The sequence below is a fragment of the Taudactylus pleione genome, unplaced genomic scaffold (assembly GCF_031769625.1).
Source record: "Taudactylus pleione unplaced genomic scaffold, aTauple2 ptg000861l, whole genome shotgun sequence".
NCBI classification, from domain to species: Eukaryota; Metazoa; Chordata; class Amphibia; order Anura; family Myobatrachidae; genus Taudactylus; species Taudactylus pleione.
This window is the reverse complement of record NW_028285263.1, coordinates 1653286-1681010: the sequence shown is the minus strand read 5'-3', so window position 1 is coordinate 1681010 and position 27725 is coordinate 1653286. Positions and strand designations below refer to the sequence as shown.

The 27725-nt window shown below is 47.0% G+C and overlaps 1 protein-coding gene across 1 annotated transcript in view; it reads right to left on the bottom strand.

Moving 5' to 3' along the window:
• The window catches only part of FBXO41 (F-box protein 41), a 304762-nt gene that overhangs the window by 31336 nt on the left and 245701 nt on the right, over positions 1-27725 (bottom strand). The window contains exons 8-10 of the mRNA XM_088458884.1: positions 22443-22558; positions 22003-22155; positions 11229-11324 (exon numbers count right to left, since the gene is read on the bottom strand). Coding sequence (XP_088315010.1) covers positions 11229-11324; positions 22003-22155; positions 22443-22558 — 365 coding nt within the window. The remainder of the gene's footprint in view (positions 1-11228; positions 11325-22002; positions 22156-22442; positions 22559-27725) is intronic.

The following is a 27725-nucleotide window of genomic DNA, read 5'->3' as shown; positions in this document are numbered from 1 at the left end:
CACACACACTTACACAGGCTCTGACCTTACTCAGGAATTACTAACCTCATCACACACAGTGATTACACAGGACTGAGAATCCGTCAGTAACATGGAGTACCATCACAGCCTCACACACACTTACACAAGCTCTGACCTTACTCAGGAATTACTAACCTCATCACACGCAGTGATTACACAAGACTGAGTGACCATCAGTTACATGGAGTACCATCACAGCCTCACACACACTTACACAAGCTCTGACCTTACTCAGATATCAATAACCTCATCACACGCAGTGATTACACAAGACTGAGTGACCATCAGTTACATGGAGTACCATCACAGCCTCACACACACTTACACAGGCTCTGATCTTACTCAGGAATTACTAACCTCATCACACGCAGTGATTACACAAGACTGAGAAACCATCAGTAACATGGAGGACCATCACAGCCTCACACACACTTACACAGGCTCTGACCTTAGTCAGGAATTACTAACCTCATCACACGCAGTGATTACACAAGACTCAGTGACCATCAGTTACATGGAGTACCATCACAGCCTCACACAAACTTACACAGGCTCAGACCTTACTCAGGAATTACTAACCTCATCACACACAGTGATTACACAAGACTGAGAGACCATCAGTAACATGGAGTACCATCACAGCCTCACACACACTTACACAGGCTCTAACCTTACTCAGGAATTACTAGCCTCATCACACGCAGTGATTACACAAGACTGAGATACCATCAGTAACATGGAGAACCATCACAGCCTCACACACACTTACACAGGCTCTAACCTTACTCAGGAATTACTAGCCTCATCACACGCAGTGATTACACAAGACTGAGATACCATCAGTAACATGGAGAACCATCACAGCATCACACACACTTACACAGGCTCTGACCTTACTCAGGAATTACTAACCTCATCACACGCAGTGATTACACAAGACTGAGACACCATCAGTAACATGGAGAACCATCACATCCTCACACACACTTACACAGGCTCTGACCTTACTCAGGAATTGCTAACCTCATCACCCGCAGTGATTACACAAGACTGAGAAATCATCAGTAACATGGAGTACCATCACATCCTCACACACACTTACACAGGCTCTGACCTTACTCAGGAATTACTAACCTCATCACACGCAGTGATCACACAAGACTGAGATCCCATCAGTAACATGGAGTACCATCACAGCCTCACACACACTTACACAGGCTCTGAACTTACTCAGGAATTACTAACCTCATCACACACAGTGACTACACTAGACTGAGATCCCATCAGTAACATGGAGTACCATCACAGCCTCACACACACTTACACAGGCTCTGACCTTACTCAGAAATTACTAACCTCATCACACGCAGTGACTACACAAGACTGAGACACCATCAGTAACATGGAGTACCATCACAGCCTCACACACACTTTTACACAGGCTCTGAACTTACTCAGGAATTACTAACCTCATCACACACAGTGACTACACTAGACTGAGATCCTATCAGTAACATGGAGTACCATCACAGCCTCACACACACTTACACAGGCTCTGACCTTACTCAGGAATTACTAACCTCATCACACGCAGTGATCACACAAGACTGAGATACCATCAGTAACATGGAGTACCATCACAGCCTCACACACACTTACACAGGCTCTGAACTTACTCAGGAATTACTAACCTCATCACACACAGTGACTACTCTAGACTGAGATCCCATCAGTAACATGGAGTACCATCACAGCCTCACACACACTTACACAGGCTCTGACCTTACTCAGGAATTACTAACCTCATCACACGCAGTGACTACTCTAGACTGAGAAACCATCAGTAACATGGAGTACCATCACATCCTCACACACACTTACACAGGCTCTGACCTTACTCAGGAATTACTAACCTCATCACATGCAGTGATTACACAAGACTGAGAAACCATCAGTAACATGGAGTACCATCACATCCTCACACACACTTACACAGGCTCTGAACTTACTCAGGAATTACTAACCTCATCACACGCAGTGACTACACAAGACTGAGACACCATCAGTAACATGGAGTACCATCACAGCCTCACACACACTTACACAGGCTCTGAACTTACTCAGGAATTACTAACCTCATCACACACAGTGACTACACTAGACTGAGATCCTATCAGTAACATGGAGTACCATCACAGCCTCACACACACTTACACAGGCTCTGACCTTACTCAGGAATTACTAACCTCATCACACAAAGTGATTACACAAGACTGAGAAACCATCAGTAACATGGAGTACCATCACAGCCTCACACACACTTACACAGGCTCTGACCTTACTGAGGAATTACTAACCTCATCACACACAGTGATTACACAAGACTGAGATACCATCAGTAACATTAAGTACCATCACAGCATCACACACACTTACACAGGCTCTGACCTTACTCAGGAATTACTAACCTCATCTCACACAGTGATTACACAAGACTGAGCTACCATCAGTAACATGGAGTACCATCACAGCCTCACACACACTTATACAGCTCTGACCTTACTCAGGAATTACTAACCTCATCACACAAAGTGATTACACAAGACTGAGAAACCATCAGTAACATGGAGTACCATCACAGCCTCACACACACTTACACAGGCTCTGACCTTACTCAGGAATTACTAACCTCATCTCACACAGTGATTACACAAGACTGAGACACCATCAGTAACATGGAGTACCATCACATCCTCACACATTCTTACACAGGCTCTGACCTTACTCAGGAATTACTAACCTCATCACACGCAGTGACTACACAAGACTGAGACACCATCAGTAACATGGAGTACCATCACAGCCTCACACACACTTACACAGGCTCTGACCTTACTCAGGAATTACTAACCTCATGACACACAGTGACTACACAAGACTGAGAAACCATCAGTAACATGGAGTACCATCACAGCCTCACACACACTTACACAGGCTCTGACCTTACTCAGGAATTACTAACCTCATCATACACAGTGACTACACAAGACTGAGAAACCATCAGTAACATGGAGTACCATCACATCCTCACACACACTTACACAGGCTCTGACCTTACTCAGGAATTACTAACCTCATCACACACAGTGATTACACAGGACTGAGAATCCGTCAGTAACATGGAGTACCATCACAGCCTCACACACACTTACACAGGCTCTGACCTTACTCAGGAATTACTAACCTCATGACACACAGTGACTACACAAGACTGAGAAACCATAAGTAACATGGAGTACCATCACAGCCTCACACACACTTACACAGTCTCTGACCTTACTCAGGAATTACTAACCTCATCATACACAGTGACTACACAAGACTGAGATACCATCAGTAACAAGGAGTACCATCACAGCCTCACACACACTTACACAGGCTCTGACCTTACTCAGGAATTACTAACCTCATCATACACAGTGACTACACAAGACTGAGATAACATCAGTAACATGGAGTACCATCACAGCCTCACACACACTTACACAGGCTCTGACCTTACTCAGGAATTACTAACCTCATCATACACAGTGACTACACAAGACTGAGAAACCATCAGTAACATGGAGTACCATCACATCCTCACACACACTTACACAGGCTCTGACCTTACTCAGGAATTACTAACCTCATCACACACAGTGATTACACAGGACTGAGAATCCGTCAGTAACATGGAGTACCATCACAGCCTCACACACACTTACACAAGCTCTGACCTTACTCAGGAATTACTAACCTCATCACACGCAGTGATTACACAAGACTGAGTGACCATCAGTTACATGGAGTACCATCACAGCCTCACACACACTTACACAGGCTCTGATCTTACTCAGATATCAATAACCTCATCACACGCAGTGATTACACAAGACTGAGAAACCATCAGTAACATGGAGTACCATCACAGCCTCACACACACTTACACAGGCTCTGACCTTACTCAGGAATTACTAACCTCATCACACGCAGTGATTACACAAGACTGAGATACCATCAGTAACATGGAGAACCATCACAGCATCACACACACTTACACAGGCTCTGACCTTACTCAGGAATTACTAGCCTCATCACACGCAGTGATTACACAAGACTGAGATACCATCAGTAACATGGAGTACCATCACAGCATCACACACACTTACACAGGCTCTGACCTTACTCAGGAATTACTAACCTCATCACACGCAGTGATTACACAAGACTGAGACACCATCAGTAACATGGAGAACCATCACATCCTCACACACACTTACACAGGCTCTGACCTTACTCAGGAATTGCTAACCTCATCACCCGCAGTGATTACACAAGACTGAGAAACCATCAGTAACATGGAGTACCATCACATCCTCACACACACTTACACAGGCTCTGACCTTACTCAGGAATTACTAACCTCATCACACGCAGTGATCACACAAGACTGAGATACCATCAGTAACATGGAGTACCATCACAGCCTCACACACACTTTCACAGGCTCTGAACTTACTCAGGAATTACTAACCTCATCACACACAGTGACTACACTAGACTGAGATCCCATCAGTAACATGGAGTACCATCACAGCCTCACACACACTTACACAGGCTCTGACCTTACTCAGGAATTACTAACCTCATCACACGCAGTGATTACACAAGACTGAGAAACCATCAGTAACATGGAGTACCATCACATCCTCACACACACTTACACAGGCTCTGAACTTACTCAGGAATTACTAACCTCATCACACACAGTGACTACACTAGACTGAGATCCCATCAGTAACATGGAGTACCATCACAGCCTCACACACACTTACACAGGCTCTGACCTTACTCAGGAATTACTAACCTCATCACACGCAGTGACTACACAAGACTGAGACACCATCAGTAACATGGAGTACCATCACAGCCTCACACACACTTTTACACAGGCTCTGAACTTACTCAGGAATTACTAACCTCATCACACACAGTGACTACACTAGACTGAGATCCTATCAGTAACATGGAGTACCATCACAGCCTCACAGACACTTACACAGGCTCTGACCTTACTCAGGAATTACTAACCTCATCACACAAAGTGATTACACAAGACTGAGAAACCATCAGTAACATGGAGTACCATCACAGCCTCACACACACTTACACAGGCTCTGACCTTACTCAGGAATTACTAACCTCATCACACGCAGTGATCACACAAGACTGAGATACCATCAGTAACATGGAGTACCATCACAGCCTCACACACACTTACACAGGCTCTGAACTTACTCAGGAATTACTAACCTCATCACACACAGTGACTACTCTAGACTGAGATCCCATCAGTAACATGGAGTACCATCACAGCCTCACACACACTTACACAGGCTCTGACCTTACTCAGGAATTACTAACCTCATCACACGCAGTGATTACACAAGACTGAGAAACCATCAGTAACATGGAGTACCATCACATCCTCACACACACTTACACAGGCTCTGAACTTACTCAGGAATTACTAACCTCATCACACACAGTGACTACACTAGACTGAGATCCCATCAGTAACATGGAGTACCATCACAGCCTCACACACACTTACACAGGCTCTGACCTTACTCAGGAATTACTAACCTCATCACACACAGTGACTACACAAGACTGAGACACCATCAGTAACATGGAGTACCATCACAGCCTCACACACACTTTTACACAGGCTCTGAACTTACTCAGGAATTACTAACCTCATCACACACAGTGACTACACTAGACTGAGATCCTATCAGTAACATGGAGTACCATCACAGCCTCACACACACTTACACAGGCTCTGACCTTACTCAGGAATTACTAACCTCATCACACAAAGTGATTACACAAGACTGAGAAACCATCAGTAACATGGAGTACCATCACAGCCTCACACACACTTACACAGGCTCTGACCTTACTGAGGAATTACTAACCTCATCACACACAGTGATTACACAAGACTGAGAACCATCAGTAAGATTAAGTACCATCACAGCATCACACACACTTACACAGGCTCTGACCTTACTCAGGAATTAATAACCTCATCTCACACAGTGATTACACAAGACTGAGATACCATCAGTAACATGGAGTACCATCACAGCCTCACACACACTTATACAGCTCTGACCTTACTCAGGAATTACTAACCTCATCACACAAAGTGATTACACAAGACTGAGAAACCATCAGTAACATGGAGTACCATCACAGCCTCACACACACTTACACAGGCTCTGACCTTACTCAGGAATTACTAACCTCATCTCACACAGTGATTACACAAGACTGAGACACCATAAGTAACATGGAGCACCATCACATCCTCACACATTCTTACACAGGCTCTGACCTTACTCAGGAATTACTAACCTCATCACACGCAGTGACTACACAAGACTGAGATACCATCAGTAACATGGAGTACCATCACATCCTCACACACACTTACACAGGCTCTGAACTTACTCAGGAATTACTAACCTCATCACACACAGTGACTACACTAGACTGAGATCCCATCAGTAACATGGAGTACCATCACAGCCTCACACACACTTACACAGGCTCTGACCTTACTCGGGAATTACTAACCTCATCACACGCAGTGACTACACAAGACTGAGACACCATCAGTAACATGGAGTACCATCACAGCCTCACACACACTTTTACACAGGCTCTTGACCTTACTCAGGAATTACTAACCTCATCACACACAGTGACTACACTAGACTGAGATCCTATCAGTAACATGGAGTACCATCACAGCCTCACACACACTTACACAGGCTCTGACCTTACTCAGGAATTACTAACCTCATCACACAAAGTGATTACACTAGACTGAGAAACCATCAGTAACATGGAGTACCATCACAGCATCACACACACTTACACAGGCTCTGACCTTACTCAGGAATTACTAACCTCATCTCACAGTGATTACACAAGACTGAGATACCATCAGTAACATGGAGTACCATCACATCCTCACACACACTTACACAGGCTCTGACCTTACTCAGGAATTACTAACCTCATCACACACAGTGATTACACAAGACTGAGAGACCATCAGTAACATGGAGTACCATCACAGCTTCACACACACTTATACAGCTCTGACCTTACTCAGGAATTACTAACCTCATCACACAAAGTGATTACACAAGACTGAGAAACCATCAGTAACATGGAGTACCATCACAGCCTCACACACACTTACACAGGCTCTGACCTTACTCAGGAATTACTAACCTCATCTCACACAGTGATTACACAAGACTGAGACACCATAAGTAACATGGAGTACCATCACAGCTTCACACACACTTACACAGGCTCTGACCTTACTCAGGAATTACTAACCTCATCACACGCAGTGATTATACAAGACTGAGAGACCATCAGTAACATGGAGTACCATCACAGCCTCACACACACTTACACAGGCACTGACCTTACTCAGGAATTACTAACCTTATCACACAAAGTGATTACACAAGACTGAGACACCATCAGTAACATGGAATACCATCACAGCCTCACACACACTTACACAGGCTCTGACCTTACTCAGGAATTACTAACCTCATCTCACACAGTGATTACACAAGACTGAGACACCATAAGTAACATGGAGCACCATCACATCCTCACACACACTTACACAGGTTCTGACCTTACTCAGGAATTACTAACCTCATCACACACAGTGATTACTCAAGACTGAGACACCATCAGTAACATGGAGTACCACCACAGCCTCACACACACTTACACAGGCTCTGACCTTACTCAGGAATTACTAACCTCATCACACACAGTGACTACACAAGACTGAGAGACCATCAGTAACATGGAGTACCATCACATCCACACACACACTTACACAGGCTCTGACCTTACTCAGGAATTACTAACCTCATCACACACAGTGATTACACAAGACTGAGATACCATCAGTAACATGGAGTACATCCTCACACACACTTACACAGGCTCTGACCTTACTCAGGAATTACTAACCTCATCACACACAGTGATTACACAAGACTGAGATACCATCAGTAACATGGAGTACCATCACATCATCACACACACTTACACAGGCTCTGACCTTACTCAGGAATTACTAACCTCATCACACACAGTGATTACACAAGACTGAGAAACCATCAGTAACATCGAGTACCATCACAGCCTCACACACACTTACACAGGCTCTGACCTTACTCAGGAATTACTAACCTCATCTCACACAGTGATTACACAAGACTGAGACACCATAAGTAACATGGAGCACCATCACATCCTCACACATTCTTACACAGGCTCTGACCTTACTCAGGAATTACTAACCTCATCACACGCAGTGACTACACAAGACTGAGATACCATCAGTAACATGGAGTACCATCACATCCTCACACACACTTACACAGGCTCTGAACTTACTCAGGAATTACTAACCTCATCACACACAGTGACTACACTAGACTGAGATCCCATCAGTAACATGGAGTACCATCACAGCCTCACACACACTTACACAGGCTCTGACCTTACTCGGGAATTACTAACCTCATCACACGCAGTGACTACACAAGACTGAGACACCATCAGTAACATGGAGTACCATCACAGCCTCACACACACTTTTACACAGGCTCTTGACCTTACTCAGGAATTACTAACCTCATCACACACAGTGACTACACTAGACTGAGATCCTATCAGTAACATGGAGTACCATCACAGCCTCACACACACTTACACAGGCTCTGACCTTACTCAGGAATTACTAACCTCATCACACAAAGTGATTACACTAGACTGAGAAACCATCAGTAACATGGAGTACCATCACAGCATCACACACACTTACACAGGCTCTGACCTTACTCAGGAATTACTAACCTCATCTCACAGTGATTACACAAGACTGAGATACCATCAGTAACATGGAGTACCATCACATCCTCACACACACTTACACAGGCTCTGACCTTACTCAGGAATTACTAACCTCATCACACACAGTGATTACACAAGACTGAGAGACCATCAGTAACATGGAGTACCATCACAGCTTCACACACACTTATACAGCTCTGACCTTACTCAGGAATTACTAACCTCATCACACAAAGTGATTACACAAGACTGAGAAACCATCAGTAACATGGAGTACCATCACAGCCTCACACACACTTACACAGGCTCTGACCTTACTCAGGAATTACTAACCTCATCTCACACAGTGATTACACAAGACTGAGACACCATAAGTAACATGGAGTACCATCACAGCTTCACACACACTTACACAGGCTCTGACCTTACTCAGGAATTACTAACCTCATCACACGCAGTGATTATACAAGACTGAGAGACCATCAGTAACATGGAGTACCATCACAGCCTCACACACACTTACACAGGCTCTGACCTTACTCAGGAATTACTAACCTCATCTCACACAGTGATTACACAAGACTGAGACACCATAAGTTACATGGAGCACCATCACATCCTCACACACACTTACACAGGTTCTGACCTTACTCAGGAATTACTAACCTCATCACACACAGTGATTACTCAAGACTGAGACACCATCAGTAACATGGAGTACCACCACAGCCTCACACACACTTACAGAGGCTCTGACCTTACTCAGGAATTACTAACCTCATCACACACAGTGACTACACAAGACTGAGAGACCATCAGTAACATGGAGTACCATCACATCCTCACACACACTTACACAGGCTCTGACCTTACTCAGGAATTACTAACCTCATCACACACAGTGATTACACAAGACTGAGATACCATCAGTAACATGGAGTACATCACATCCTCACACACACTTACACAGGCTCTGACCTTACTCAGGAATTACTAACCTCATCACACACAGTGATTACACAAGACTGAGATACCATCAGTAACATGGAGTACCATCACAGCCTCACACACACTTACACAGGCTCTGACCTTACTCAGGAATTACTAACCTCATCACACACAGTGATTACACAAGACTGAGATACCATCAGTAACATGGAGTACCATCACATCCTCACACACACTTACACAGGCTCTGACCTTACTCAGGAATTACTAACCTCATCACACGCAGTGATTACACAAGACTGAGACACCATCAGTAACATGGAGTACCATCACATCATCACACACACTTACACAGGCTCTGACCTTACTCAGGAATTACTAACCTCATCACACACAGTGATTACACAAGACTGAGAAACCATCAGTAACATCGAGTACCATCACAGCCTCACACACACTTACACAGGCTCTTACCTTACTCAGGAATTACTAACCTCATCACACACAGTGACTACACAAGACTGAGAGACCATCAGTAACATGGAGTACCATCACATCCTCACACACACTTACACAGGCTCTGACCTTACTCAGGAATTACTAACCTCATCACACGCAGTGATTACACAAGACTGAGACACCATCAGTAACATGGAGTACCATCACATCCTCACACACACTTACACAGCTCTGACCTTACTCAGGAATTACTAACCTCATCACACACAGTGATTACACAAGACTGAGAAACCATCAGTAACATCGAGTACCATCACAGCCTCACACACACTTACACAGGCTCTGACCTTACTCAGGAATTACTAACCTCATCACACACAGTGACTACACAAGACTGAGAGACCATCAGTAACATGGAGTACCATCACAGCCTCACACACACTTACACAGGCTCTGACCTTACTCAGGAATTACTAACCTCATCACACACAGTGATTACACAAGACTGAGAAACCATCAGTAACATGGAGTACCATCACAGCCTCACACACACTTACACAGGCTCTGACTTCTGCCATCACCTCCCACAAACGGCACTTCCTGTCACTCTGCGATGGGTCTGCGTAGTCACTGTGATCGCAGTGGCCGGTTTGCGCATGCGTACTGTGATGCATATGCATGCACTGAGCGTAACTATCGGCTGATTATGTGCGTAAACACAGTTGCAACCGGTAGTGAATCAGGGTCAGACACATCTGTCTATCATTGTTTGCATTGTACTCTCTTACCAAGGATGCAATGGCGCCACCTGGAGGGAAATGATGTCTCTGCAGCCAGCTCCTAACGCCCATATGACTTCATGGCCCACAGGATCTGTTGAACTTCTTTATATGTAAAGAAAAATATAATTTTATCAACCATAACATTACGGATAGAGACTAATAATTACTCAGTGTTTACAGAAAGTCACTCACCTCAGTCCCTGCCTCTCTACAACACACCTACATACACAAACCTTCCGTAACCCATTGCTAGAATACAGTCCCTGCCCTGTGATATACAGTACTTATAACCCATTGCTAGAGAACAGTGCCTGCCCTGTGATATACAGTACTTATAACCCATTGCTAGAATATAGTGCCTGCCCTGTGATATACAGTACTTATAACCCATTGCTAGAATACAGTGCCTGCCCTGTGATATACAGTACTTATACCCCATTGCTAGAATACAGTACCTGCCCTGTGATATACAGTACTTATAACCCATTGCTAGTGTACAGTGCCTGCCCTGTGATATACAGTACTTATAACCCATTGCTAGAATACAGTGCCTGCCCTGTGACATACAGTACTTATAACCCATTGCTAGAATACAGTGCCTGCCCTGTGATATACAGTACTTATAACCCATTGCTAGAGTACAGTGCCTGCACTGTGATATACAGTACTTATACCCCATTGCTAGAATAGTCCCTGCCCTGTGATATACAGTACTTATAACCCATTGCTATAGTACAGTGCCTGCCCTGTGATATACAGTAATTATAACCCATTGCTAGAATACAGTGCCTGTCCTGTGATATACAGTACTTATAACCCATTGCTAGAATACAGTACCTGCCCTGTGATATACAGTACTTATAACCCATTGTTAGAGTAAAGTACCTGCCCTGTGATATACAGTACTTATAACCCATTGCAAGAATACAGTGCCTGCCCTGTGATATACAGTACTTATAACCCATTGCTAAATACAGTGCCTGCCCTGTGATATACAGTACTTATAACCCATTGCTAGAGTACAGTACCTGCCCTGTGATATACAGTACTTATAACCCATTGCTAGAGTACAGTGCCTGCCCTGTGATATACAGTACTTATACCCCATTGCTAGAATACAGTGCCTGCCCTGTGATATACAGTACTTATAACCCATTGCTAAATACAGTGCCTGCCCTGTGATATACAGTACTTATAACCCATTGCTAGAGTATAGTGCCTGCCCTGTGATATACAGTACTTATAATCCATTGCTAGAGTACAGTGCCTGCCCTGTGATATACAGTACTTATAATCCATTGCTAGAATACGGTGCCTGCCCTGTGATATACAGTACTTATACCCCATTGCTAGAGTACAGTGCCTGCTCTGTGATATACAGTACTTATAACCCATTGCTAGAATACAGTGCCTGCCCTGTAATATACAGTACTTATACCCCATTGCTAGAGTACAGTGCCTGCCCCGTGATATACAGTACTTATACCCCATTGCTAGAATACAGAGCCTGCCCTGTGATATACAGTACTTATAATCCATTGCTAGAGTATAGTGCCTGCCCTGTGATATACAGTACTTATACCCCATTGCTAGAATACGGTGCCTGCCCTGTGATATACAGTCCTTATACCCCATTGCTAGAGTACAGTGCCTGCCTTGTGATATACAGTCCTTATACCCCATTGCTAGAGTACAGTGCCTGCCCTGTGATATACAGTACTTATAATCCATTGCTAGAATACGGTGCCTGCCCTGTGATATACAGTACTTATAATCCATTGCTAGAATACGGTGCCTGCCCTGTGATATACAGTACTTATACCCCATTGCTAGAGTACAGTGCCTGCCCTGTGATATACAGTACTTATAACCCATTGCTAGAATACAGTGCCTGCCCTGTGATATACAGTACTTATAATCCATTGCTAGAATACAGTGCCTGCCCTGTGATATACAGTACTTATACCCCATTGCTAGAATACAGTGCCTGCCCTGTGATATACAGTACTTATAATCCATTGCTAGACTACAGTGCCTGCCCTGTGATATACAGTACTTATACCCCATTGCTAGAATACAGTGCCTGCCCTGTGATATACAGTCCTTATACCCCATTGCTAGAGTACAGTGCCTGCCCTGTGATATACAGTACTTATAATCCATTGCTAGAATACAGTGCCTGCCCTGTGATATACAGTACTTAGAACCCATTGCTAGAATACAGTGCCTGCCCTGTGATATACAGTACTTATAATCCATTGCTAGACTACAGTGCCTGCCCTGTGATATACAGTACTTATAACCCATTGCTAGAATACAGTGCCTGCCCTGTGATATACAGTACTTATACCCCATTGCTAGAATACAGTGCCTGCCCTGTGATATACAGTACTTATAACCCATTGCTAGAATACAGTGCCTGCCCTGTGATATACAGTACTTATAATCCATTGCTAGAATACAGTGCCTGCCCTGTGATATACAGTCCTTATACCCCATTGCTAGAGTACAGTGCCTGCCCTGTGATATACAGTACTTATAATCCATTGCTAGAATACAGTGCCTGCCCTGTGATATACAGTACTTATAACCCATTGCTAGAATACAGTGCCTGCCCTGTGATATACAGTACTTATACCCCATTGCTAGAATACGGTGCCTGCCCTGTGATATACAGTCCTTATACCCCATTGCTAGAGTACAGTGCCTGCCTTGTGATATACAGTCCTTATACCCCATTGCTAGAGTACAGTGCCTGCCCTGTGATATACAGTACTTATAACCCATTGCTAAAGTACAGTGCCTGCCCTGTGATATACAGTACTTATACCCCATTGCTAGAGTACAGTGCCTGCCCTGTGATATACCCATTGCTAGAATACAGTGCCTGCCCTGTGATATACAGTACTTATACCCCATTGCTAGAGTACAGTGCCTGCCCTGTGATATACAGTACTTATTCCCCATTGCTAGAATATAGTGCCTGCCCTGTGATATACAGTACTTATAACCCATTGCTAGAATACAGTGCCTGCCCTGTGATATACAGTACTTATAATCCATTGCTAGAGAATAGTGCCTGCCCTGTGATATACAGTACTTATACCCCATTGCTAGAGTACAGTGCCTGCCCTGTGATATACAGTACTTATACCCCATTGCTAGAATACAGAGCCTGCCCTGTGATATACAGTACTTATAATCTATAGCAAGAATACAGTGCCTGCCCTGTGATATACAGTACTTATAATCCATTGCTAGAATACAGTGCCTGCCCTGTGATATACAGTACTTATAACCCATTGCTAGAATACAGTGCCTGCCCTGTGATATACAGTACTTATGATCCCCCGCCAATCAAATGCTGCCATTACCTGTAGGTCACAGCCGGCAGTGATTCCCTGATTACCCGCCGAACACATGCTGCCATTACCAGTAGGTCACAGCCGGCAGTGATTTCCTGATTACCCGCCGATCACATGCTGCCATTACCCGTAGGTCACAACCGGCAGTGATTCCCTGATCCCCCACTGATCACATGCTGCCATTACCTGTAAGTCACAGCCGGCAGTGATTCCCTGATCCCCCGCTGATCACATGCTGCAATTACCCGTAGGTCACAGCCGGCAGTGATTCCCTACTCCCCCGCTGATCACATGCTGCCATTACCTGTATGTCACAGCCGGCAGTAATCCCCCGCTAATCACATGCTGTCATTACCTGTAGGTCACAGCCGGCAGTGATTCCCTGATCCCCCGCTGATCACATGCTGCCATTACCTGTAGGTCACAGCCGGCAGTGATTCTCTGATCCCCCGCTGATCACATGCTGCCATTACCTGTAGGTCACAGCCGGCAGTGATTCCCTGATCCCATGGTGATCCCATGCTGCCATTACCTGTATGTCACAGCCTGCAGTGATTCCCTGATCCCATGCTGCCGTCACAGCCGGCAGTGATTCCCTGATACTCAGCTGATCACATGCTGGCATTACCTGTAGGCACAGCCGGCAGTGATTCCCTGATCCCTCGTTGATCACATGCTGCCATTACCTGTATGTCACAGACGGCAGTGATTCCCTACTCCCCCACTGATCACATGCTGCCATTACCTGTAGGTCACAGCCGGCAGTGATTCCCTACTCCCCCGCTGATCAAATGCTGCCATTACCTGTAGGTCACAGCCGGCAGTGATTCCATGATCCCCGCTGATCACATGCTGCCATTACCTGTAGGTCACAGCCGGCAGTGATTCCCTGATCCCCCGCTGATCACATGCTGCCATTACCTGTAGGTCACAGCCGGCAGTGATTCCCGGATCCCCGCTGATCACATGCTGCCATTACCTGTAGGTCACAGCCGGCAGTGATTCCCTCATCCCCCGCTGATCACATGCTGCCATTACCTGTAGGTCACAGCCGGCAGTGATTCCCTGATCCCCCGCTGATCACATGCTGTCACTACCTGTAGGTCACAGCCGGCAGTGATTCCCTGATCCCCCGCTGATCACATGCTGCCATTACCTGTAGGTCACAGCCTGCAGTGATTCCCTGTTGATCACATGCTGCCATTACCTGTAGGTCACAGCCTGCAGTGATTCCCTGATCCCATGCTGCCGTCACAGACGGCAGTGATTCCCTGATACTCAGCTGATCACATGCTGGCATCACCAGTAGGTCACAGCCGGCACTGATTCCCTGATTCCCCCGCTGATCACATGCTGCCATTACCCGTATGTCACAGCCGGCAGTGATTCCCTGATCCCCTGCTGATCACAAGCTGCCATTACCTGTAGGTCACAGCCGGCAGTGATTCACTGATCCCTAGCTGATCACATGCTGCCATTACCTGTAGGTCACAGCTGGCAGCGATTCCCTGATCCCCCGCTGATCAGATGCTGCCATTGCCTGTAGGTCACAGCCGGCAGTGATTCCCTGATCCCCCACTGATCACATGCTGTAATTACCTGTAGGTCACAGCCGGCAGTGATTCCCTGATCCTCCACTGATCACATGCTTTCATTACCTGTAGGTCACAGCCGGCAGTGATTCCGTGATCACCCGCCGATCACATGCTGCCATTACCTGTAGGTCACAGCCGGCAGTGATTCCCTACTCCCCTGCTGATCACATGCTGCCATCACCTGTATGTCACAGCCGGCAGTGATTCCATGATCCCCCGCTGATCACATGCTGCCATTACCTGTAGGACACAGCCGGCAGTGATTCCCTGATCCCCCGCTGATCACATGCTGCCATTACCTGTAGGTCACAGCCTGCAGTGATTCCCTGATCCCCTGCTGATCACATGCTGCCATTACCTGTAGGTAACAGCCTGCACTGATTCCCTGATCCCACCGCTGATCACATGCTGCCATTACCTGTAGGTCACAGCCGGCAGTGATTCCCTGATCCCCCCGCCGATCACATGCTGTCATTACCTGTAGGTCACAGCCGGCAGTGATTCCATGATCCCCCGCTTATCACATGCTGCCATTACCTGTAGGTCACAGCCGGCAGTGATTCCATGATCCCCCACTGATCACATGCTGCCATTACCTGTAGGTCACAGCCGGCAGTGATTCCCTGATCCCCCGCTGATCACATGCTGCCATTACCTGTAGGTCACAGCCGGCAGTGATTACCTACTCCCCCACTGATCACAAGCTGCCATTACCTGTAGGTCACAGCCTGCAGTGATTCCTGATCCCCCGCTGATCACATGCTGTCATTACCTGTAGGTCACAACCGGCAGTGATTCCCTGATCCATCGCTGATCACAAGCTGCCATTACCTGTAGGTCACAGCCGGCAGTGATTCCCTGATCCCCCGCTGATCACATGCTGCCATTACCTGTAGGTCACAGCCTGCAGTGATTCCTGATCCCCCGCTGATCACATGCTGCCATTACCTGTATGTCACAGCCAGCAGTGATTCCCTGATCCCCCGCTGATCACATGCTGCCATTACCTGTAGGTCACAGCCGGCAGTGATTCCTGATCCCCAGCTGATCACATGCTGCCATTACCTGTAGGTCACAGCCGGCAGTGATTCCCTGATTCCCCGCTGATCACATGCTGCCATTACTTGTAGGTCACAGCCGGCAGTGATTCCCTGATCCCCCACTGATCACATGCTGCCATTACCTGTAGGTCACAGCCGGCAGTGATTCCTGATCCCCAGCTGATCACATGCTGCCATTACCTGTACGTCACAGCCGGCAGTGATTCCCTGATTCCCCGCTGATCACACGCTGCCATTACCTGTAGGTAACAGCCTGCACTGATTCCCTGTTCCCCCGCTGATCACATGCTGCCATTACCTGTAGGTCACAGCCGGCAGTGATTCCCTGATCTCCCGCTGATCACATGCTGCCATTACCTGTAGGTCACAGCCGGAGTGATTCCCTGATCCCCCCGCCGATCACATGCTGTCATTACCTGTAGGTCACAGCCGGCAGTGATTCCCTGATCCCCCGCTGATCAGATGCTGCCATTACCTGTAGGTAACAGCCTGCAGTGATTCCCTGATCCCCTGCTGATCACATGCTGCCATTACCTGTAGGTAACAGCCTGCACTGATTCCCTGATCCCCCCGCTGATCACATGCTGCCATTACCTGTAGGTCACAGCCGGCAGTGATTCCCTGATCCCCCGCTGATCACATGCTGCCATTACCTGTAGGTCACAGCCAGAGTGATTCCCTGATCCCCCGCCGATCACATGCTGTCATTACCTGTAGGTCACAGCCGGCAGTGATTCCATGATCCCCCGCTGATCAAATGCTGCCATTACCTGTAGGTCACAGCCGGCAGTGATTCCATGATCCCCCGCTGATCACATGCTGCCATTACCTGTAGGTCACAGCCGGCAGTGATTTCCTGATCCCCCGCTGATCACATGCTGCCATTACCTGTAGGTCACAGCCTACAGTGATTACCTACTCCCCCGCTGATCACATGCTGCCATTACCTGTAGGTCACAGCCTGCAGTGATTCCTGATCCCCCGCTGATCACATGCTGTCATTACCTGTAGGTCACAACCGGCAGTGATTCCCTGATCCCTCGCTGATCACATGCTGCCATTACTTGTAGGTCACAGCCGGCAGTGATTCCCTGATCCCCCGCTTATCACATGCTGCCATTACCTGTAGGTCACAGCCGGCAGTGATTCCTGATCCCCAGCTGATCACATGCTGCCATTACCTGTAGGTCATAGCCGGCAGTGATTCCCTGATCCCCCACTGATCACATGCTGCCTTTACCTGTAGGTCACAGCCGGCAGTGATTCCCTGATCCCCCACTGATCACATGCTGTCATTACCTGTAGGCATAGCCGGCAGTGATTCCCTGATCCCCCGCTGATCACATGCTGCCATTACCTGTATGTCACAGCCGGCAGTGATTCACTGATTCCCCCGCTGATCACATGCTGCCATTACCTGTAGGTCACAGCCGGCAGTGATTCCCTGTTCCCCCCGCCGATAACATGCTTTCATTACCTGTAAGTCACAGCCGGCAGTGATTCCATGATCCCCCGCTGATCACATGCTGCCATTACATGTAGGTCACAACCGGCAGTGATTCCCTGATCCCTCGCTGATCACATGCTGTCAGTGATTCCATGATCCACCGCTGATCACATGCTGCCATTACATGTATGTCACAGCCGGCAGTGATTCACTGATCCCCCGCTGAACACATGCTGCCATTACCCGTAGGTCACAGCCGGCAGTGATTCCCTGATCCCCAGCTGATCACATGTTGCCATTACCTGTATGTCAAAGCCTGCAGTGATTCCCTACTCCCCCGCTGATCACATGCTGTCATTACCTGTAGGTCACAGCCTGTAGTGATTCCATGATCCCCCACTGATCACATGCTGCCATTAACTGTATGTCACAGCCGGCAGTGATTCCCTGATCCCCCGCTGATCACATGCCATTACCTGCAGGTCACAGCCGGCAGTAATTCCCTGATCCCCCGCTGATCACATGCTGCCATTACCTGTAGGTCACAGCCGGAGTGATTCCCTGATCCCCCCGCCGATCACATGCTGTCATTACCTGTAGGTCACAGCCGGCAGTTATTCCATGATCCCCCGCTGATCACATGCTGCCATTACCTGTAGGTCACAGCTGGCAGTGATTCCCTGATCCCCCGCTGATCACATGCTGCCATTACCTGTAGGTCACAGCCTACAGTGATTACCTACTCCCCCACTGATCACATGCTGCCATTACCTGTAGGTCACAGCCTGCAGTGATTCCTGATCCCCCGCTGATCACATGCTGTCATTACCTGTAGGTCACAACCGGCAGTGATTCCCTGATCCCACGCTGATCACATGCTGCCATTACTTGTAGGTTACAGCCGGCAGTGATTCCCTGATCCCCCGCTGATCACATGCTGCCATTACCTGTAGGTCACAGCCGGCAGTGATTCCTGATCCCCAGCTGATCACATGCTGCCATTACCTGTAGGTCACAGCCGGCAGTGATTCCCTGATTCCCCGCTGATCACATGCTGCCATTACCTGTAGGTCACAGCCGGCAGTGATTCCCTGATCCCCCACTGATCACATGCTGCCTTTACCTGTAGGTCACAGCCGGCAGTGATTCCCTGATCCCCCACTGATCACATGCTGTCATTACCTGTAGGCATAGCCGGCAGTGATTCCCTGATCCCCCGCTGATCACATGCTGCCATTACCTGTATGTCACAGCCGGCAGTGATTCACTGATTCCCCCGCTGATCACATGCTGCCATTACCTGTAGGTCACAGCCGGCAGTGATTCCCTGTTCCCCCCGCCGATAACATGCTTTCATTACCTGTAAGTCACAGCCGGCACTGATTCCATGATCCCCCGCTGATCACATGCTGCCATTACATGTAGGTCACAACCGGCAGTGATTCCCTGATCCCTCGCTGATCACATGCTGTCAGTGATTCCATGATCCCCCGCTGATCACATGCTGCCATTACATGTATGTCACAGCCGGCAGTGATTCACTGATCCCCCGCTGAACACATGCTGCCATTACCCGTAGGTCACAGCCGGCAGTGATTCCCTGATCCCCAGCTGATCACATGCTGCCATTACCTGTATGTCAAAGCCTGCAGTGATTCCCTACTCCCCCGCTGATCACATGCTGTCATTACCTGTAGGTCACAGCCTGTAGTGATTCCATGATCCCCCACTGATCACATGCCATTACCTGTAGGTCACAGCTGGCAGTGATTCCCTGATCCCCCACTGATCACATGCCATTACCTGTAGGTCACAGCTGGCAGTGATTCCCTGATCACCCACTGATCACATGCTGCTATTACCTGTAGGTCACAACCGGCAGTGATTCCCTGATCCCTCGCTGATCACATGCTGTTATTACTTGTAGGTCACAGCCGGCAGTGATTCACTGATCCTCCGCTGATCACATGCTGCCATTACCCGTAGGTCACAGCCGGCAGTGATTCCCTGATCCCCCGCTGATCAAATGCTGCCATTACCTGTAGGTCACAGCCGGCAGTGATTCCCTGATCCCCCGCTGATCACATGCTGCCATTACCTGTAGGTCACAGCCGGCAGTGATTCCCTGATCCCCCGCTGATCACATGCTGCCATTACCTGTAGGTCACAGCCGGCAGTGATTCCCTGATCCCCCGCTGATCACATGCTGCCATTACCTGTAGGTCACAGCCGGCAGTGATTCCCGGATCCCCGCTGATCACATGCTGCCATTACCTGTAGGTCACAGCCGGCAGTGATTCCCTCATCCCCCGCTGATCACATGCTGCCATTACCTGTAGGTCACAGCCGGCAGTGATTCCCTGATCCCCCGCTGATCACATGCTGTCAGTGATTCCATGATCCCCCGCTGATCACATGCTGCCATTACATGTATGTCACAGCCGGCAGTGATTCACTGATCCCCCGCTGAACACATGCTGCCATTACCCGTAGGTCACAGCTGGCAGTGATTCCCTGATCCCCAGCTGATCACATGCTGCCATTACCTGTATGTCAAAGCCTGCAGTGATTCCCTACTCCCCCGCTGATCACATGCTGTCATTACCTGTAGGTCACAGCCTGTAGTGATTCCATGATCCCCCACTGATCACATGCTGCCATTACCTGTATGTCACAGCCGGCAGTGATTCCCTGATCCCCCGCTGATCACATGCCATTACCTGTAGGTCACAGCTGGCAGTGATTCCCTGATCCCCCACTGATCACATGCTGCTATTACCTGTAGGTCACAACCGGCAGTGATTCCCTGATCCCTCGCTGATCACATGCTGTTATTACTTGTAGGTCACAGCCGGCAGTGATTCACTGATCCTCCGCTGATCACATGCTGCCATTACCCGTAGGTCACAGCCGGCAGTGATTCCCTGATCCCAAGCTGATCACATGCTGCCATTACCTGTATGTCACAGCCGGCAGTGATTCCCTGATCTCCCGCCGATCACATGCTGCCATTACATGAAGGTCACAGACGGAGTGATTCCCTGATCCCCCCGCCGATCACATGCTGCCATTACCTGTATGTCACAGCCGGCAGTGACTCCCTGATCCCCCGCTGATCACATGCTGCCATTACCTGTATGTCACAGCCGGCAGTGATTCCCTGATCCCCCGCTGATCACATGCTGCCATTACGTGTATGTCACAGCCGGCATTGATTCCCTGATCCCCCGCTGATCACATGCTGTCATTACCTGTATGTCACAGCCGGCAGTGATTCTCTGATCCCCCCCGCTGATCACATGCTGTCATTACCTGTAGGTCACAGCTTGCAGTGAGCGGCAGTAGCAGCTGGCCAGCCATAGGGATCGGTCGGTCAGGATGTTAGGACAGTGGGATATTCGCAGTATTAGCAGATTACCCCCAGTTGCTTTGAGCAGAGATTCCAGGCCGGCTTCAAGACAGCCCCTAGAATCAGGAAATAAATATGTTACACATACAAGCAGATGGGGATGTAGAGCTCTTCAGAGTGACTACTCCATGTAAGATACAGCTGTGCCTGGTGATACTGGGGACATCTGGTGGTGTGAATGTGGGGAGGGGACTGGTGTGAATATAAGTAATAGGATAGAACTGGATCTAGGGAAGTAACAACCTTCAGTACAGGAAAATGATTATAGACTATAAGGACTGGGTGAATTTACAGATGTGAGCAGAGCAGGAGCAGAGGGATACATTGCAGATGGTGGTCTCACCTTGTGCTTTTCATGTACTCCTCCTTGGTCTCCTTCTTCCCTCTCTGCCGGGGTTTGAGGTTCTGCAGGGTCAGAGAATGTGTCTGTGTGCACCACTGTGATAGGGTAATCAGGAACTGTAGGGAGGAGGAGGACAGCATGAGCATGGGACAGCCGCTGGGGGTATATATACACCATGGTCAGAGAATGTGTCTGTGTGCACTACTGTGATAGGGTAATCAGGAACTGCAGGGAGGAAGAGGACAGCATGAGCATGGGACAGCCGCTGGGGGTATATATACACCATGGTCAGAGAGAGTGTCTGTGTGCACCACTGTGATAGGGTAATCAGGAACTGTAGGGAGGAGGAGGACAGCATGAGCATGGGACAGCCGCTGGGGGTATATATACACCATGGTCAGAGAATGTGTCTGTGTGCACTACTGTGATTGGGTAATCAGGAACTGTAGGGAAGAAGAGGACAGCATGAGCAAGGGACAGCTGCGAGAGTGTGTCTGTGTGCACCACTGTGATAGGGTAATCAGGAACTGCAGGGAGGAAGAGGACAGCATGAGCCAGGGACAGCCGCTGGGGGTATATATACACCATGGTCAGAGAATGTCTGTGTGCACCACTGTGATAGGGTAATCAGGAACTGCAGGGAGGAAGAGGACAGCATAAGCATGGGACAGCCGCTGGGGGTATATATACACCATGGTCAGAGAGTGTGTCTGTGTGCACCACTGTGATAGGGTAATCAGGAACTGCAGGGAGGAAGAGGACAGCATGAGCCAGGGACAGCCGCTGGGGGTATATATACACCATGGTCAGAGAATGTCTGTGTGCACCACTGTGATAGGGTAATCAGGAACTGCAGGGAGGAAGAGGACAGCATAAGCATGGGACAGCCGCTGGGGGTATATATACACCATGGTCAGAGAGTGTGTCTGTGTGCACCACTGTGATAGGGTAATCAGGAACTGCAGGGAGGAAGAGGACAGCATGAGCCAGGGACAGCCGCTGGGGGTATATATACACCATGGTCAGAGAATGTCTGTGTGCACCACTGTGATAGGGTAATCAGGAACTGCAGGGAGGAAGAGGACAGCATGAGCCAGGGACAGCCGCTGGGGGTATATATACACCATGGTCAGAGAGAGTGTTTGTGTGCACCACTGTGATAGGGTAATCAGGAACTGTAGGGAGGAGGAGGACAGCATGAGTCAGGGACAGCCATTGGGGGTATATATACACCATGGTTAGAGAGAGTGTCTGTGTGCACCACTGTGATAGGGTAATCAGGAACTGTAGGGAGGAGGAGGACAGCATGAGCATGGGACAGCCGCTGGGGGTATATATACACCATGGTCAGAGAGTGTGTCTGTGTGCACCACTGTAATAGGGTAATCAGGAATTGTAGGGAGGAGGAGGACAGCATGAGCAAGGGACAGCCGCTGGGGGTATATATACACCATGGTCAGGGAGAGTGTCTGTGTGCACCACTGTGATAGGGTAATCAGGAACTGTAGGGAGGAGGAGGACAGCATGAGTCAGGGACAGCCGCTGGGGGTATATATACACCATGGTCAGGGTTGTGTGTCTGTGTGCACCACTGTGATAGGGTAATCAGGAACTGCAGGGAGGAAGAGGACAGCATGAGCCAGGGACACCCCCTGGGGGTATATATACACCACGATCACAGAGTGTGTCTGTGTGCACCACTGTGATAGGGTAATCAGGAATTGTAGGGAGGAAGAGGACAGCATGAGCCAGGGACACCCGCTGTGGGTATATATACACCATGGTCAGAGAGTGTGTCTGTGTGCACCACTGTGATAGGGTAATCAGGAACTGCAGGGAGGAGGACAGCATGAGCCAGTGACAGCCGCTGGGGGTATATATACACCATGGTCAGAGAGTGTGTCTGTGTGCACCACTGTGATAGGGTAATCAGGAACTGCAGGGAGGAAGAGGACAGCATGAGCCAGGGACAGCCTCTGGGGGTATATATACACCATGGTCAGAGAGAATGTCTGTGTGCACCACTGTGATAGGGTAATCAGGAACTGCAGGGAGGAAGAGGACAGCATGAGTCAGGGACAGCCGCTGGGGCATATATACACCATGGTCAGAGAGAGTGTCTGAGTGCACCACTGTAATAGGGTAATCAGGAACTGTAGGGAGGAAGAGGACAGCATGAGCCAGGGACAGCCGCTGGGGGTATATATGCACCATGGTCAGGGAGAGTGTTTGTGTGCACCACTGTGATAGGGTAATCAGGAACTGTAGGGAGGAGGAGGACAGCATGAGTCAGGGACAGCCGTTGGGGGTATATATACACCATGGTCAGAGAGAGTGTCTGTGTGCACCACTGTGATAGGGTAATCAGGAACTGTAGGGAGGAGGAGGACAGCATGAGTCAGGGACAGCCGTTGGGGGTATATATACACCATGGTCAGGGAGAGTGTCTGTGTGCACCACTATGATAGGGTAATCAGGAACTGTAGGGAGGAGGAGGACAGCATGAGCCAGGGACAGCCGCTGGGGGTATATATACACCATGGTCAGAGAGTGTGTCTGTGTGCACCACTGTGATATGGTAATCAGGAACTGTAGGGAGGAGGAGGACAGCATGAGCATGGGACAGCCGCTGGGGGTATATATACACCATGGTCAGAGAGTGTGTCTGTGTGCACCACTGTGATAGGGTAATCAGGAATTGTAGGGAGGAAGAGGACAGCATGAGCAAGGGACAGCCGCTGGGGGTATATATACACCATGGTCAGGGAGAGTTTCTGTGTGCACCACTGTGATAGGGTAATCAGGAACTGTAGGGAGGAGGAGGACAGCATGAGTCAGGGACAGCCGCTGGGGGTATATATACACCATGGTCAGGGTTGTGTGTCTGTGTGCACCACTGTGATAGGGTAATCAGGAACTGCAGGGAGGAAGAGGACAGCATGAGCCAGGGACACCCCCTGGGGGTATATATACACCATGATCAGAGAGTGTATCTGTGTGCACCACTGTGATAGAATAATCAGGAATTGTAAGGAGGAAGAGGACAGCATGAGCCAGGGACACCCGCTGTGGGTATATAAACACCATGGTCAGAGAGTGTGTCTGTGTGCACCACTGTGATAGGGTAATCAGGAACTGTAGGGAGGAGGAGGACAGCATGAGCAAGAGACAGCCGCTGGGGGTATATATACACCATGGTCAGAGTGTGTGTCTGTGTGCACCACTGTGATAGTGTAATCAGGAACTGCAGGGAGGAGGACAGCATGAGCATGGGACAGCCGCTGGGGGTATATATACACCATGGTCAGAGAGAGTGTGTGTGCACCACTGTGATAGGGTAATCAGGAACTGTAGGGAGGAGGAGGACAGCATGAGCCAGGGACAGCCGCTGGGGGTATATATACACCATGGTCAGAGAGTGTGTCTGTGTAGCATGTATTGTATAGTATAGTGTAGTACGTATAGTATAGTATAGTGTAGTATGTTATAGTGTAGTACTTGTAGTAAGTTATAGTGTAGTATGTATAGTATGTTGTAGTGTAGTAGGTATAGCATAGTGTAGTATGTATAGTATAGTATGTATAATTTAGTAAAGTGTCGTATGTATAGTATAGTGTAGTATGTATAGTATAGGAAAGTGTAGTACGTATGTATAGCATAGTGTAATACGTATAGTATAGTATAGCATAGTGTAGTATGTATAGTATAGTGTAGTATGTATAGTATAGTAAAGTGTAGTACGTATGTATAGAATAGTGTAGTACGTATAGTATAGCAGTGTAGTAAGTATAGTATAGTAAAGTGTAATATGCATAGTGTAGTATGTATAGTATAGTGTAGTATAATAAAGTGTAGTACATATGTATAGCATAGAGTAGTACGTATAGTATAGCATAGTGTAGTACGTATAGTATAGTGTAGTATGTATAGTATAGCATAGTGTAGTATGTATAGTATAGTAAAGTGTAGTATGTATAGTGTAGTATGTATAGTAAAGTAAAGTGTAGTACATATGTATAGCATAGTGTAGTACGTATAGTATAGCATAGTGTAGTATGTATAGTATAGTAAAGTGTAGTATGTATAGTGTAGTATGTATAGCATAGTGTAGTATGTATAGCATAGCATAGTGTAGTATGTACTGTATAGTAAAGTGTAGTATGTGTAGCGTAGTATGTATAGTATAGTAAAGTCTAGTATGTATAGTATAGCATGGTGTAGTATGTATAGTATAGTAAAGTGTAGTATGTATTGTAGTATGTATAGTAAAGTGTAGTATGTATAGTATAGTGTAGTATGTATAGTATAGTATAGTGTAGTATGTATAGCATAGTGTAGTATGTATAGTATAGCATAGTGTAGTATGTATAGTAAAGTAAAGTGTAGTACATATGTATAGCATAGTGTAGTACGTATAGTATAGCATAGTGTAGTATGTATAGTATAGTAAAGTGAAGTATGTATAGTGTAGTATGTATAGCATAGTGTAGTATGTATAGTATAGTAAAGTGTGGTATGTATAGTATAGTAAAGTGTAGTATGTATAGTATAGTATGTATAGTATAGCATGGTGTAGTATGTATAGTATAGTAAAGTGTAGTATGTATAGTATAGTGTAGTATGTATAGTATAGTAACGTGTAGTACGTATGTATAGCATAGTGTAGTACGTATAGTATAGCATAGTGTAGTACGTATAGTATAGTAAAGTGTAGTATGTATAGCGTAGTATGTATAGTATAGTAAAGTCTAGTATGTATAGTATAGTATGTATAGTATAGCATGGTGTAGTATGTATAGTATAGTAAAGTGTAGTATGTATAGTGTAGTATGTATAGTATAGTGTAGTATGTATAGTATAGTAAAGTGTAGTATGTATAGTATAGTGTAGTATGTATAGTATAGTAAAGTGTAGTACGTATGTATAGCATAGTGTAGTACGTATAGTATAGCATAGTGTAGTATGTATAGTATAGTAAAGTGTAGTATGTATAGTGTAGTATGTATAGTATAGTAAAGTGTAGTACGTATGTATAGCATAGTGTAGTACATATAGTATAGCATAGTGTAGTATGTATAGTAGAGTAAAGTGTAGTATGTATAGTGTAGGATGTATAGCATAGTGTAGTATGTATGTGTAGTATGTATAGTGTAGTAAAGTGTAGTATGTATAGTATAGTGTAGTATGTATAGTATAGTGTAGTATGTATAGTAAAGTGTACTGTGTATAGTGTAGTATGTATAGTATAGTGTGAATAGTATAGTGTAGTATGTATAGTATAGT